This window comes from Grus americana, chromosome 1 (assembly GCF_028858705.1).
Source record: "Grus americana isolate bGruAme1 chromosome 1, bGruAme1.mat, whole genome shotgun sequence".
NCBI lineage: Eukaryota > Metazoa > Chordata > Aves > Gruiformes > Gruidae > Grus > Grus americana.
In genome coordinates this window covers 159907215-159924519 of record NC_072852.1, presented here as the reverse complement: position 1 = coordinate 159924519, position 17305 = coordinate 159907215, and the positions used below count along the sequence as shown (strand labels likewise).

Genomic DNA, 17305 nt, shown 5'->3' with positions numbered 1-17305 from the left:
CCACCTTCATTTCCAGGAGAAAAGAAATGACATGTGCCAGATGTATGCGAGACTCTGCATTAGTAAATTAACAGGGCTATAACACTCAGGCTTGTGCTGCCTCCTTTAATTGCCTGACATGCATATAGAATGCCAAATGATGTTCTCTAAAGGAAACTGAATGCAGATTATGCTTCGCAGCTCTTTGCACTATTGGTTAGCTGGTACCTATCATGCTGAACATCAGGAACTCAGTCCACGAGAGGTGAAGGGGCTGCTACTTGTGTAGTTCAGGTGCATGCCAGCGAAAGTCTGCAAAGTTATGACAGTAGAGTAAGCTGTTGACCTTTTTCTAGCATCGTGTCTTGGACTTGTCATTCTTCTTTCTGAGACCTCATTTACAATAGCTTTTGAATTGGAAATAATTCTAAAGGAGGACCATGGCTGCTTTTATCTTTTATGCCCTTACACAGGGACAAACCAACCTATTTAAAAAAAAAAAAAATTTCCACTACCACCATGCCACATTGATATAGTGTAGCAATGGTACAAACAACCATAGTTACTATAATGGTTCAACCAACCATAGTTACAAACATACAGAGTAATTCCCCTGTGCACACAGCACGATGCGCATGTGCACGCATACACACACCTGCCCACACTTGGAACTGAGTAGTTGAGAATAAAGCTAGACTATGTAACAGTGGTGTAAAGCACAGTGTGGCCCACTGCATGAGTGATTTGACTGGATCTCCTCCCTACGGTTCAAGTGTTAGTATTCATCAAGTGGTGATTCATTCCTGGCTGTCTTAGGAGCACAGAAACAAAATAAACCAGGAAATAGTCAATGTAACTCTTCATTAGTCTTCCCTGTGTCCCCCTTCACCCCCATCCTCACTCCCCTCAAGACTAAAGCAAAAAGGTCCTGGTTTTATTGCAGTATTTGTTAGGTTCTATTATCATATCTATTGCTAGAGGAGGAATGAAAACAAATGCAAACTTCTGACAAGGTCTTCAAACATCTTATCTATTCCCCTACCTCCACCAACTAACCTTGCTTGGCTGTTGGCTGCTGAGCTGCAGAAGGAAGGATTTGCTCTATCATGTAAAGCACTGGTTTGATTTTGACCCGCATCTGTGGGGTAGGTTTTTTTGGGGTTTTTTTGGTATTTTTCCCCCTTCCTCTGCTTTCCCCTCATTTGTAGTGAAAGTAATATGCTTGCTACATGGTACATCTCTCGCCCTCGGTCCTTATTCATTTTCTCTGATGGCTTGACCTCCTGGCTTTATCAGCCTACCCACTAGAGCAGAGATAGCCAACTTCCTTGTGATCCTCTTGGCTTCACATCATCTTCCCCAGTTGCACATGCTGCGGTGAGCCCCAGGTGAAGGCAGCTAGGAGCCTGTAGCTCTGTTCTGTGAGAAGACTGCTGCAGTTTAGTGGGGTATGCATTAGTTCAAATAACACTTCTCCCCCCTCTCCCCATCCATTTATTCTTTCTTGAACAGGGAGGACATAGAAGAGGTAATATATTGTCTGCTGGTTTTTCTATTGCACATAAACAGCCATAGTGTTCCTAGAGTGCCATGATTTGTTTAGACCTACCATCTGACTGCTTGTGTCTCTTCTTTCAGGGTGATTTCCACCAGAAATTTTTTGATACTAACGTAATCTGGAATCAATGATGGCTAGACTTCTATAGGCCCTCATGAGGGATTTTAAACAGGTCATTTACTGCTGTGACACACTTAGTTTACTTTTCTTTTGTTCATCTGTACAGTGACAAAAGAGCTAATGATGAAATTGAGTTTGTTGCAGAGGTATCAACTTTCATCGTGCCACTGGAGCACCCTTCACTAGGATTATAGATATCGGCTGCAGATTTTCCACAAGGCTGTGTGTGAATCCTGCAGTGCAACAAGCACAGTGTACAGTTGAACTTTTTTTGGTGGCCAGTAGCCTGGTATGCTTTCATACCATCTCCCTTCCTTCCCTGGAGAAATATGGTAAATGATGTTTTCAGACCTAGGCTCCAGCATAGACAGTCTTTCTTTGGTTATAGCGATAGTGACAGACAGCTTTTTAAATAACTGCCTTACCAAAGTTCAATTGCTAATCAGAGAGATGAGACAGATTTGCTTTTCTCCAGTTGAAAAGTCTTTTTCAGATGTTTCCGCTGTTCTCAATAAAGACAGTATTTGCTGATTCAGGTTTGCTGAGACCGGGCTAAGTTCACTGGCGTGTTCCAGCTGCTTTGCAGTGCTCTGGCAATGCAAACCAGCTGCAGGTCTGGTTTAACTCAAGCCAGGTTTATGGCTGGTTTGCATCACTGGAGCAGTGTAAAGTACCTGAAGCATGCCAGCTAATCTGGCCTATTGGTGAACCATTATAAATGACTTGTTTTTCTTCATGTTCTTTACATGTAACTTTATTTATAGTTAAAGCCCATAGAAATTGGGTAGATCGTATCACTAAAAGACAGGTTTTGTGTTCTAAACTAAGGTCTATAAAATTAGAAGTTTTTTAAGCCAGAGTTTTTCTTCTTAACTGAAATAAAATTACCAAATTACATATTGCTCCTCTGCACTTGTCTGTTATGGATTTCTTTTAAGTTACGCTAAGATTACAGTTGCCTGTTCTTATTATGAGATGAAATAATGATTAGTCTGAGATCTGAAAGAGCAGGCTTTATAAGTTTTATTTTGCAAAATATGGGCTCAGCTTTTATTCTAAATGCAGTAATTTTCTTCTAGGTTACTGAGAATATATGTGGTATTTGTGTCATTATCAATATTGTCTGTAACTTACTGATTGAAAATATTTTGAAGATTTTGAGAGACGAACGAAATCAGCCAACCATGATTTTTCTTCTCTTTATAGTAAAATATATAACTGAAATCATATTTATGTACCTTGACTAGCATGATGAGTGTTCAAAACATGCCACAAACATTAATCAGTAATTACATTGTTCCTTGTATAGCAATATTTTTTTTCAGTTCTTCTTCTGAGGCTCTAACAGTGTTGAATGTGATATGTGTTTTTAGACAGTATTATACAATGGAAGAATAACAAAGTGTCATTATAGCTACTTTGTGTGTATCTACAGTTTTTTCAGAACTCAGGATTTTTGCTCTTCGCTTAGAAATATTCTTATATAAAAATCATAGGATGATTATTAAATTTTTTAAAAATTTCTCTCTGGATAACCATATTGGCATTCAAGTCAGAAATTGTATTCCTCTGATCAGCTGTATATTGGAAGAAAACATGACAGAATTTACAAAGTTTTTCAGGACTTGGATGCAAAACACCGAAGAATTAATTACTGACTCATATTAATTAAGATAACAATGCAAAACCCTTCATTAGAAGCATAGGAAAAGTTCTTCCTTGGTCCTTGGAGAGAATATTATATGCAAGCCCTGTTGTGTGGGTTGCAAGGTGTCACTGGAATTTATATGCATTACTTGTCTAATTGCAGTAAATGTAGCATGTCCAGATAGGTTTAAAAGTTGGATGGCTGTTTGTTACTTGCTGGAAATCACTTGAAACCTTGCTACTCAGAGGCAGCTGTTCACAGGTCCTTCACCTCTCCCCAGAGATAGCTGGAAGACTCTGTTGTTGGACCCTGTCTTTTATGGCAGAAGCAGTAAACATGACAGGTTGTTTGGGAGCCATCTGTTTTAAAATGGTTGCTGCTTTGTATGCAGTAATGAACTTGAGATCAGTTTTCTGTCTGTCTTCATAGTAACAGCCTTGTTTGGTGTCACAACAGGTGGACGTTGATGGGATGAAACTAAACGTGACCAGCGAGTGGAACCTGGCTTCACCCTTATTGTCTGTCACCATTGATGGCACTCAGAGGACTATACAGGTAAACTCACCAACGCTTCGTTTCTACAGCTGAGATAACCAGGAGCCTTTGAGTATACAAATAGTACTGATATGTGGGGTCTAAACTTGCTGCATCATAAAAATTATGCTACGTTGTGCATATAACGTAGTCTTTCTACTTTGGATGCATCCAGAGCTTCAGTGGAGTGAGCTTGTCTCAGGCTTACTCATCTAGAATTTTGAACACCTTTCATTTAAAAAGAAGTTGCTTATTTTAGCCAGAAATGTAGCCCAATTTCTAGGATCTCTTTACTTAATGGCTGTGAGGAGATACAGTTTCTTACTCACTTAAGAAATAAAGAACATATTACTGTTTACAAAAAAAGTGGGGTCCTGCAGTAAAACTATTCTTCTCCTCATGTTTGGATTGTGTGGTTTTTCCACTTCTGGGCCTTTGCGGATTGAAAGACGCAGGACAGTGCATCTCCCACATGATGTGTTTTTATACATGCTTTTACAAAATATAAGTTCACGACTTGAAAAGAAAAATGTAGAGATCATCCCAAATCTATGTGTTTCTAAGAAAAGAGATCTAAAAAGATTAATACACGTTATTCCTTCCGACCAATAATGTGTTTGAAAATAACTCCAAACAAAAGGGTGTGCCTTTAACTGCCATGCAAATTTTCTGAAGGCAATGCCGGCCAGGATTTATATATTTGTTGAGAAATCATTCATTTGTAAATATCTATTGATCCTTGAAGTAGTGAAAGGAAACAAAGTAAGAAATTTTTCAGGTTTTTAAAAGTATTTCGTACATACACAAAATAAACAGATAATGTTGTATATTTATCAATGGTACAGTGGTCAGATTTCTGATAATTTACAGTGAAATATATGAATTTATTTTTTCATTTTCATCCATGGTAAATTACTCAAATGGAAATGTTATTTTTGCTGTGACTGAATTTAAAAAACCATGACTTGCAGATTAAAAATATTGTATCTTTCAAGGATAGTATTGGCTGAGAGTGAAACTTTCATGATGTGCCCGAAGTAAATTCAGGACTTAAGTTTTGTAGATTTCTTGGATGGCTAATGCCAGTTTCAGGGCTTGCGTGTATCTAAAATAATTTTGTATTCTAAAGTGTATCTTTGTATTTTAATACTGGTCCATTTTGCTGCTATTTTATAAAGGAAATTTCTAATTATGAGTAGGAAACAATACTGATGTGTGAACATATAAAAATCTGTCTAGGAGAAAAGCATTAGATTTAGAACAGATAAACACATTCAGGAGGTCTCATTGCAAACTATATAATAACTATATGGCTGGATACAGGTCTCCATACACTAATAGTAGTAAGACCAGTTAATTAAAACTGTAATATTTGAACTGGCACATGAAATTAGTTTCAAAATTAATGATTGTGAGGTCTGAACATGCTTTCTTCTAGGAGCTAAGCCAGCAATAGTACTACTTGCAATCCCTGAGTATGACCAAACAGTATGAAACACTGCAGGGCTAGCCACAGCGACAAGCAATGAGCTGGCTACTTGGTATCTATTCGACAGAATGTGGAATAAGCACATATGTTGTTTCTTTCTCAGATGTTATCTATAAGTGTTTGCTTTTAGCAAAGAAACCCAGTAGCTTGAAAAGTTATTAATCTTTTAGTGTATGTATGTAAATTTATGGGAACCTTAAACTTGACCTCTGATATCCGCTCACTGGAATCTAAATTGGTTTTTTGGCTATATATTTCTGTCGACTTGCCCCGCTGCAAGAACCAAATTAAACAAGTGTATTCCTGTAGGTCAATTTGTCTCCAAAAGCAATTGACCCCTGAGTCTTGAAGTATCTTCTTTCAGCAAGACTTAGCCCTAGAGCCATTTAAGCAACAAATATGGATGAATCGAATAATTCCAGCTGTGCTTTATTAATTTTCAGCCAATCTAATTTCTCTTCATAGTTGGTTTCATTCTTCTAAATTTGCTCAACCAAATACAGTCTTTGTGAACATTATATTTCTTTGAAGGTTTGATTTATGCACCTTCAGCTCGATCCTGCAGTCTGGCCCCAATCCAGCAAAGCACTTAAGCACAGAAGCAGGAAATAAACAATTTTAAAATGTTGTGGTTTAAAATGTATTTATGTAAATTATAGTCTAGACATTCAAATAGTTGCATATCTGTCACACATTTAAAAATAAGTAATTAAGCATGCTCCTGTATTTCCACTCCTCTGCTGAAGGCTCAATGCGTATTAGAGCAAAGCAGAGCACCAACTCTGGCAGAGAGTTAAGAAGGCCTATGAGTTTAAAACCCAGGTTTTCTAAGACTGTTTCTAGAGTACGGGACCTGGGAATACATCTGAGCACCCGAGGAGAGGTATATGCCCTGGTCACAGTCTGTCTAGGGCATGTCAGGGCATAACTAGGATGCGTGGCAGCCCCCTCCCTCCCGCTTTTGTTTCCTTTGCAAGGAAGCCCATCTGTGTGCGGCAGATGGGCGCTGCGGAGTGCCTGGCCAGGTCCCCAGATGATAGAGGGACCAAAACCCTGGGGTGTACGCTGCAGGCCTGTTTGGCTGCAGCGTAAGGGGCTCTGAAATCTTTGTGCTGCGTTGGGTTACTGTGAAATCCATAGGATGCTACAGAAGGTGATGAACTGATGAAAACTTGGGATCACTTGAGCAGGATATTTCTGAGATACAACCTCCAGGGATGAGGGTGTGGGCAGATCCTGTAGCATTTCTTGTAGTAGTCAGATTCCATCGTGGGTTTTTTGTTGTTGTTGTTTTCAGTAATTCCTCAGCTAATCTCAATTTCTCAGCATTTTCTACACTTACAACTAGACTCTACTTCTCACTTGGAGAGGCTGAATTTAAGGCATTGTGAAGTGTAGAGTTTTGTTCACCAAGCAAATGAAATTTTTGTATGTGGAAATACTTTGCCAAAATGGTTTCCCCTACCTGTTTCCAAAGACACTTGTGACTGAGAATCTGACTTACACCTAGCTATTTTGAATTCGGAATCTGCCTTTGCTGAAAATCAGAGAAGTAACTATAGACAGGCAGTTACGGTATGTCTTCCTGAGGATTCAGATTTGAAGGGATTGGCTGTTAGTAATTGAAAATACTTATTTAAAATACATTTATCTATAAAATCTCATTTGAATATGATGTAGCCTTTCAGGCAATATTTAGAGTAAAAACAAACAAATAAATGAGGTGCTTTAATGATTCCTCTGAAGAGCGAGTAGAAAAGAGGAAGTTGGTTGAGTTGTGGAAAAGAACCTCAAGAACTCAAGTGGAACCTGGAAGGGAGAGTGGGGGTTCAGAATGGTATCCTGGAAAGTAACAACAGTTGGAAAAAAGGCAGCAGGCGTATTTTGGGACAATGAGGGCATTTCTGTCCCTCTAGTTCTGCTCCCATGTACAAGTAAGATGGCTTTCAGTGAGCCCTGTGCCTGCAGAAGCTGTCGTCTATGACCTCTTTCTCTCCCTGTGTGTATGAAATGGGGAGTGGGTAGAAGGAGAGAAGGGAATAAGCTGCCTTTTCCATAGAGCTGAACATCTCCTTTTATTCCATCATGTGAACCAGAATCCAAGAGGACCTCAAGATAAATCAATGAATCCATGAAGTCCAGCAGATAGACTTGCACCTAACTTTAAGCCTGTCCTTGCTACAGTCAGGTTGCAAGTAGCTGCCTTCTGCTAGGACACTGCGCAGAAAGAGCAGGTATCTGCAGAGAGAGCAGGTTGCCCAAGGAAAAAAAAAGCTTGTAGGAGATCCTCAAGCCCTCTTTGGTTTGGCACTACTTGTGTTTGGGCAAGTTCTCAAAAAACACGCCACCGACCATTCAAATTCTGAGGCTGCTCTATGGCAACACCACATGGACAAATTTTACAACATCTTAGTGCTGTTAAATGCTCTGCTTTCATTAATCCCATCATCAAACACTCAACCCAACCTTATATACCATTTACTTGCAGACAGTTCCCTATAGCAAAAGGATTCTGAGCTAGAATTATTTGTCACCATCTTTTGCCAACACTTTTGTACCTCTTTGTCATATCATACACACCCAGCCTTTCCACTGACATGTTGTCAGCCCACACTGGTTTCACAGCTCTGCTATCTTGCTGTAATGAAACCTCCCACCCTCCAAAGGGTAGCGTGGACATTCTGCCTGGAGCCCGGAAAACTCTTGGTGGCTTTTGGCAGCTTCAGTAAAGCAATTCTACAACGGCAGTGGCAATGCCTTCTCTTTGTATTTCCTGGCTTTCAGAGGATTGGTCTTGGCTGAACTGAAGCTCTGTAGGATGTAGACAGAACTCAACTGGACAAGGTCCTGAGCAGCTCAATATTACTTTGACATTAGCCTTGCTTTGAACAGGGAATATGACTATCTAATTTCCAGAGTTCCCTTCCAGCCCAACTGTTCTGTGACTCTGGACATTTCAAACTCTACAGTAAAAAGGTCTTTATCAGTTACAGCAAGGTGTAATTAAGAGACTAATGAAGTTACTGAACAAGAATATGATCCTGTAACACTGAAATCATCAATCTCATTGTGAACAAAACAGATGAAGATTTATCAGTGGAGTTTTCTCTACTTAGTGTTACAGGGAATTCAGTGATAGCATCACTTACTAATTTTTTGATTTAATTTATTTATTGCATCAACAATTGCAGCAGGAGGAGTATATCCTACATCCTGGGATATGACAAATTTAAGTGCTTCTCTGATACAATGTTTCTTTTGATTATTATTTTGGTTTATAAGAACAGAAACGAAAATGCTGTAGGTTATGAAGCCTTTGTTCCTGGGAAATGTCTGACATTCTGGGAAATGTCTGACAGGAGAACAAAGCCTATGCCCAAGTATTCATTTCCTTCAACCCTGTGGAGACTTTTTTCAAACGTGTGATTTTTTTTTTTTATTATTATTTTTTTAGAAAAATTACCTATATATATTTTTTTACTGTTTTGAGATCTCAGATGTAATCTGTGATAATGATTACCATTACTTCAGCACACTTATTTTCTTAAACCCTGAAAATTATTTTGGGAAGCTTTAGTGAGCAGTGTACACGAAGACTGCTCGCAGTTTGTTCTTTTAGTGCTGTGCAATTACTGCACACACACTGTTGTCATTTACCCAGGATTTCTGAATTATTTTTGCTAGATTGTCTCTATAAGTGGGGCACGCGATGATTTGCAAACGTGGCAGACATTTGCATATACTATGTCCAGATAGCTATTCTGTTGGGTAAGGAAAAGCCAGAGTGTGAGCCCCAGCACTGAATTCCTGATGGCCCGTATCGATTAATCGGTAGCTTGCTCCCGGTCTTTGTTTCAGCCTGTTCCAGTTATGTCTGAGCTAGACAAATCTGGTATAGATTTATACCATTGCTCTATAGACCCAAGGAGTGGGACTCAGATAGTCATTGCCATTTGGCTTTGGGACCAGGCATCAGTCCATGGCTCTCTTTTGTTTAGCAGTACAGAAACACAGGCTGCCTGTGGTTTCCAGTTTGCTCATCCAACCACAGTCATCTGAGAAAACAGAGCTCAGCCTTGAAACTCCAAAAATGATCAGTGGATATGATACAGAGAAACTGATTTTTATCGCCTCACTTGACACTCTCTTGGCATTTGAGACAAGTACAAACGAGGACTCAAATATCCCAGGTAGAAGAGAAATACAAAAGCCTGTTGCATACAGTGTAGTATGTCTTGCTGTGTTTCAGGCTTCTAAATCTTTTTGGAAAGAATTAATATCTGTTGGTCAGCTCACTGGGATTGTTTTTACTTCTTTCCCTGCAGTTGCACAGAGAGAACCATAGATTTTGGCAAGTTACTTGTTGCGGCCTTATCATTGCCTAATAATTGCTGTGGCAGTGTCTTTAACTTCATTTGAATTGCTCCTAGTTCCTGTAGTAGAAGAGACTGTGAGCCGTTGATCCTTACCCACTGTGTCCATGCTGCTTGTATCCTCACTCAGTTGCCTCTCTTCAGTGGTGCAGAGCTGTTCCTTGCAGAGAAACCTGTCTTTATGTCTATGGTGCTCTCTGAATATCTTCCATTTCTGTTACCTCCTTTCTGAGCTGTAGGAACTGTGCTCAGTGTTAAAAGCACGGGCAGAACTTAGACTTCTACCATAACTTAATGATGTTCACTGATTTGTTATCTGTTCTCATTAATAATGTCAAATGTTTCCTTTGGCTTTTTTGGCCAAAACCAAGCATGGAGCTGATGTTCCTATTGAATTACCACTTCTGGTCGGTAATGGCTGGGGAAGGAAACCATGTGGGCAAGGAAAAGCCTCCTCTTGGCAACGAGGCTTTACCAGGAAATGTTGAAGCTGTGCCACTTTCTAGAGCACAGATATTGAGGTCCTGGTGTTGCCTTTGGCAAACAACATAGTTGTTCTTGTGAGTGGAGGTGGATCCTTCCCAAAGGATCAGACACAGAAGCAGAGAAAAGTCATAGAAGGATTCTGAAACTTGATCAGCATACATTCAATGCGTACCTCCTAGGTGTACTTGGAAAGACCTGAGTGATCTGCTTTAGATAATGATTAGATAATTCAACTTGCTGAGTTTGTGAAAGATTATGTATGAGAAAATCAGTGATTGTATCACTTAGATTTTGTAGTTTGATCATGGGTGATCTAAGGAAGGACTGAGACTTCCTTTACTTCCAAGGGTTATAGGGAGAGGGAAGGTGTATAAAAGCTGGCCTTTTTACTGCTTCTTGGTGTAATTGCCGATAATGCATATTGAAACAAATATTGCTATTATGGCTTCATTGACGCGGATGTTTGTCAAAATTTTTTAAATTATTAATTTTTATAATAAGCCCTGGATACATGTATGCCTATGACAGCAGCATGCCTAGCTCCTGAGTCATGAAGCCTTTAAAAGTATCGGTTATCCTTTACCAGAGTATTTGTATTAATGTGTGCTTTAAATAGCAAGTACCTGAATCTCATGAGTGAGCTGCAATTTGTGTGAAATCAGTTTAACTCAAGGCTGACTCCACATTCTTGTCCATGGTTTGGATGGAGAATGTGTGAAGGGAAGCAGGAAATTCAAGGAGATAAAAGATCATGAAATTACAGATTATTGCTGCTCTTTTTTTCTAATTGAGCAGAAGCAAAAAGCACATACCACCACCCTTACTGATTCTTTGTGAAAATGATTTTTCTTTTCAGCCGGGAAGGAAATGAATGATCAACTGCTATGCCAAATCAATCCCTCTGGAATTTATATTGTCCACTTTTTCAGAGAGGTCTCCCACAATAAAGCTCTATCTACAAATAACATACTTCTGCCTTTCTTTAACCTAATGGGATTAGTAATATCCTGTGCTACTCAAGGGGTTAATCAAATAACGTTAGTTGTCGCAGTATCTTATACCATTTTTTTCCCAAAGGAGCTATAAATTTTAATGACAGACAATATTCAAGATGAATAACTATAAGGATTCTATATGCATCCAAAGACCAAAGCACTGTATTCAGTAGTTGACAGACATTGTAATTTTATGATAACTAAACCTTGAAAGACAAGGAATGGTTCACTTGAATATGGTAACACATTCAGTGAGCAAAGGGGAAGGAAGAGGAGGGACATCAAAGAGCCAGAAAGGACTATGGATCCTGTAAAGTCTGTCTCAGGGCAGTCATAAACATTATCAGATCTAGAATCACATGGCAGCATATTACCTGCAAAGAGCAAAACATATTGCAGCATGTCAAAACATGGGTGGAGTTTCTAAAAATCTTCGTTGGTTTGTGATTTTAATGTAGTAACAGCAAAAATTCAGAAGTTCACAGGGAGGACTAAACTCTTCATTATTGTGAATAGCTGGAAATGTTGGGCTGGAGTAAATGTCTTTTAGATTCATTCTTTACTAACACCAAATAAACAGTCTTTCCTGTGGGGTTTTTGGTGGGTTTTGCTTGTTTGTTTTAAAGAAGCACATGGGCATTCTTAGAAGGCGCTCTATATATATAAAATAGCAATACTGCAGTGGTACTAATATTAAACATATGCACATCTAAAGCTTGGCAGAAAGAAGTAACAAGTGATAGTAACATTGGGTATCACCTAAAGAAATATTGGGAAGGATCTTTGTTTCCGTTTTGCTGTTTATAGGAGGACAGGAGTTCCTAAGCCATCTACTGTAATTAAATCCCAGGCGTTCAGAGAATGGTGGTTCTTTTAAAAGTAGTAATATGGTGCCTCAGCCCCTTACAAAGGTGCAGGTGCAATTTCTCTGTGTGGACTGATGCCCTGTAAGCCATTCACGCTGTGTTGAATATCTGTATTTGTACTATTTGGGAGCAGATTCCATTTAGTCCCTGGGAAAGGACTGAGAGAGCTTGCAACAGGGGAAGCTAGTATCTCAGCATCCTGGCAGAATCCCTTGTAAAGGGAAAGACCACTTTGGCATAGTACCATTTATGCCAGTCTTGAACATCTTTCACGTATCAAAATGCTTCATATACAGCAGGACTTGTTCATCTCGTTCCCCACTGAGTGACTGCTGCCCTTGTGAGAACCTGGGAAATGTGGACATGCTCTGAGGAAGAACAGCTAACTGAGGATTTATTTTCTGTAAAGTGTGATCTAAACCTGATAATGGCTAAGGGTAGAGCAGCACACAAAATCGAGCTATGTTTCCATCTGTAGGTTAACGCATGAAGGGGAGGAAAGGATGGCACCACCAGTGGAGAACACTAAAATTGTGACAAAGGTAGAGTTATTCTCTAAGCAGAAAGGTTTGTGAGGCTGCACAGGTCTGAAGGTATAGTGCTGTGTAGACAGTCTCTAACTCTCTGTGACCAGGAAGCTCAGATACATTGCTAGTCTGGGGTCACATCCCTAGACTTGGTTTTTACACAGTGGAAAGGGAGTGCTGAAATGAAGTTCTGCTTTATGCAAAAGTTCTAGGAGGAGAGGGGGAAAAAGAGTTTGACCAAGTCAAACCAATCCTCATGTTTTGACAAGATGATGACTTCAGGGTTTCACAGCTACTTCTGCAGCTTTCTCTTCCTCTCTGACCCAGCATGGGACTCCAAAGATGGAGAGTGACATAGATGGATGATGGAGCTTTCTAGATGTCCAAGCACCCTCACAAAATCTCATAGATAAGGTACTAGCAGATGAATCTGCTATAACTTTATAAGGTTTTTTTCTTTCCCCTGACTTCCCTATTGTGGGAATAATTTGTTTTTTAATTAAACCTGTCTGGGGATGATTCTGGCCTGTATTTTGCTAGGTTGAATCTTCAAGAATTTATAAATATTGGCCAAAATGTGGATAGCATTCTCCATTTGAAATTCATGGCATAAGATGTTCAGAATTTCTGGTAAATGAATTTGAAATGAAGCCATAGGGGCTACAAGAACTTCTGCATTCTGAAAAACAGTACCATGCTGGGAAACTACATGTTTCACTCAAAATTTTCTCTATAGCCTATCTATAGGTTTTCTAGGCTTTTTTTTTCTTTTTTTCTGTATAGTCTGATACATGTTGTGTGACTGTTAAGGTAGTCATGCCATGGCTTGAAAAAGTTTCAGAAAGCGTTGGCCAAGTGACAATCTGTACATTTACTGTAACAAATGGTCTCCAGCTTTCAACAAATAAAAGCAGTATATAGTAGTTCAAGATAAATGTGTTTGGGAAACACACACACACACACATATATATATGTATATATGATTTCCTTTGCCAGTTCATATTCATTTTGATTTGACATGTTACTTTTTCATTTGCAAGCAAAGCAAAAAAAAAAAAATTGCTTTTGGTCTGTTGGCGTTTCTTTGTTTTGGTATCATTCCTTCCCTGCAGCTGCTCCTCTCCAGTAGCTTGGAGAGCCCAAGATACTAGAAGATTTGTGGAAAATACTCTGAGATCTTGCTGTCTTCTAATAATGTCTATGTTGGTTTAGAATGTCTTTCAATAATACATATTTTATGTTTGGCTGGGTTTCTTTATCCTTCTTCATGTAAAGGTTGTTAGCATTTTTATCTGCAAGTGCTCATCCACTGCAGGCTTAATGCAAAGCTGATTGTAACCCTACTGCATCTTACGATGAATAGATCATTGATACCCAACTAAGTGGAAATAATTTTCTATGGCAAAGCAGAGGAATTTAAAGTCATATCACACTAACCTCTGGTAATTTACGGGGATTTACAGATTAAAACGATTATTTGTGAAATCACTGTGGTATAGCATACACTTAAGATCAAACACATTTTGTATGATTGCATACACTTGTCTATTTTTACATGCGTGCATAAGCGTTTTGTTTGTATATACATAGCATATGCGGTATAGCATACTGTAACCTGTGTGTGTAAAAATACATATAATATTTATGTAACACTCACACCCATTTGACAGCTTTGAGACTGCAGATGGATTTTTTGAAGTTGTGATTATTTTTTTTTTCAGATTTGATTTAGCTTGTTACTTTCTCATAAGGAAAAAATTTATACTTTTAACTCATATTATGGTAATTAAGTTAGTCTGAAGCTCTATCGGTTGAGTCAACCAGAAAAGCATTGGTTATGTCTACGATCACGTAATTGATGCCAACAATGTAATTTTACGGTATTGGCAGGTAAACATAGTGTTTTGTCTTTGCTCAGATGGTAGACTTCCCTTGCTTTTCGGTGTAAACCTCCTGGTAAATAATTTGCAATTTATTAGGAAAACAATGACAATGCATATAATTAGCTATTCTCTTTTGTTACGTCTATTTGATTACTTTCCTGCTATCACATGCAATATGAAACCATCTATTATGAGGTATAGAATATGTAAATATCTAACTTTACAAGAGAAACTGGAGACTGGTCCTTTTTCTAAAGAGGTGGAAAATAAAAGAATAATTGTTAACCATGTCCTTTCATTTTCTTGAAAACATCAATTACATTTACAAATCCTAGAAACAGAAGCCCAACAGTGGAACAGAAATAACTCCTTTCAATATGCTTCAAAAAATCTAATCACATCTAACAGCTGAAATTTATTTACAACTGTAATTTGAAACATTAATTATGATAATGTGCTGACTTCTTTTGTAACATGGTTCTCAAAAGCTTGGCAGTTCTCTTTTTGGTCTTGATGTAACATATGTTTTGTGACTTGGAGAATTCCTCTACCTTTCTTTCTTGGTTTTGTTTTTTAGAAATTTCCCTTCTGGGTATATTTCATTCTCCTCTGGTTGTTAACGGTTTTCCTCACTTTCCTCGTTATTTATTTCCCCCCCCCTGCCCCTGGCTGTTAATTCAAGAGATGGATTTTAGTGCTTTTACCGATTCTTAATGCTATCGACAACTGAACGCACTGCTGTGTATTTTAGACACAGCAAACAGTAGCAGTGAGGATTTACTATACTGTGATACCAGTGCACTTCAACAGCATCAGAGCAGGAAGAAGGCTGCTTATCTCTCTGCCTTGTCTTGAGTCTGTGGCTTTAGAAGGTGCCTTCTTGATATATGTGTATATTTGGCGTTATTAAATTGGATATTAAATTATTTTTGAAAGGGCTTGATTATGCTAGTTTAGTTGTGAGTAAAGAGAATCTGTGTGAGGAAATACTTTAATGATTTGGTTTTCAGTTGTGAAAAATAAGTCAAGTTGTCAAGATACCTGGCTTTACTTTGAAAGCCTTTAAAGAAAATGACAAAAGGGCTCTATTTTTCTTTTTTGTTTTGTTTTGTTTTTTAAGTTGTGTTTTTCTGTGTGACAGGGAGATTAGCCAAAAAAATGGAATTTTTATTAGGACATGAAAAGGTCTCTAATGACCCTTGAAAGCGGACAAAAGGGTAGTACAATAAGTGACAGAACTCTAACAAGGGTGGAGGGCATTCCAGGAAAAAAAGAAATTAAATCCTTTAATTTTTTTCGGCTTGCCATTTTCTGACAGCTTATCAAGTGGTTGGGACTTGTTTGTTTTGGCATGTGGCTCATTCATTGTAGGCAGCTGGTACTTTGTTCTTCTTTGTGGTTTCCAAAACCTGATTGTGTTTATCCTAGACTGTGGGAAAAGTGTATATTCCTGTTTCCTTTATAAAAGTAAACGTCAGGTTTTGTATGAAATTTTATTTCCCATATTTTCCATTCCATTAATCATTATTGTTGAAATTTGTCAGGCTTTGGCACATCATCCTTTGTTTTCATATGATTGTACAGATTGCAGTGTCAGTGTGTGACCTGTTAAGTCAAAAAATAAGCATGTTTGTGCTGTAGTAATTATTACTTCATAAAATGTAGCTGAGGAATACGCACCGTTATTGAAAAGGCACAAGGATTTAATGTATTGCTATTAAAATTGTTTCGGGGGATATCTAGCTATTGTATAGCACTTTCTCGCTTAGTCTGGAGAAGACAAGACTAAAGGGAGCCGTGATAATGGCTCTTCACATACTTGTAGGTAGCTGTAAAAAGAAAGGGAATAATCTGTGTTTCCTGTCTGTGATGAAAGAGAGGAGAACTAATGTGCTGCAGTTGCAGTAAGGGTTATTTTAGTCACATATTAGGAAAAAAACCTTCCTAATGATCAGGATACTGAACAGTGGGATAAATTGCTCAGGGAGATCATGAAATCTCTGCATTGGAAAGATTTTAAGAATGGGTTATAGACACACATCATTTAGGAGTGACACTGGTGTGTTTTGAGTCTGCCAGGGGTACCAGACTAGAAGATCTCTCAAGATGATTTGCAGCCCTGTTCCTAGGATTCGTTGTCCTTAAAATGTGGAAGATCTTCGTGCAGCTCTTTGTTTGCAGTTTATACTCACCTTCTCAAATCTGTGCTACCGTACTTGTATGTATGCCTGGCATTGTGTATTAGGGTTGTGTTCTCTCATTAAGGCCCTGATTTTGGGTCTACATGTGCTGTAATTTGACAGCAGGAAGAAAAAGGGAGAAGAAACTTCTCACATTGAAGGAGGAGACAATTCACAAGAGGAAAGAATTCTTTGTGCGTTTTGCATATTTAGAGTATGGATGATACTGTGTTAAATCAATAACATATTTTCCTTTGCATTGTCATGTGGCTTACTGATAATGAAATATTCGAAGACTGTTTAATACCTTCAATCAACTCCTGAACCCCAGTAGGTGACCAGACATTTCATAAGGTCATTTTTTCCCCCCCTGTTTTCAAAGTAGCATCATTGGAGGTTTGCATTTTAAAAAGAGATTAAAATGTCTCTCATTAGAAGAAAATGAAGATAATACTAAATATGAGTAACGGGAATACAAAATCACAAGTGCTTAGAGATGGTGAAAGCCTCATTATTCATGACATTCATCTTTCTGCAAGCCCAAGGTTGTTCTGTGTTGTACTTGACTGTACTTGTTGTCATTGTTCTCCAGAAATAAGTTTTATTGAGTTGACTGAAACAAAACTGAGAGTTGAAGTATGAATTAGACTTCTAGTACTGAAATTCT

The 17305-nt window shown here is 38.4% G+C and overlaps 1 protein-coding gene across 2 annotated transcripts in view; it reads left to right on the top strand.

The window, feature by feature from the left end:
• The window catches only part of PCCA (propionyl-CoA carboxylase subunit alpha), a 299061-nt gene that overhangs the window by 220056 nt on the left and 61700 nt on the right, over positions 1-17305 (top strand). For both annotated transcript variants that reach the window (XM_054821090.1, XM_054821100.1), the window contains exon 20: positions 3762-3860. In XM_054821090.1, the coding sequence (XP_054677065.1) occupies positions 3762-3860 (99 nt within the window). The remainder of the gene's footprint in view (positions 1-3761; positions 3861-17305) is intronic.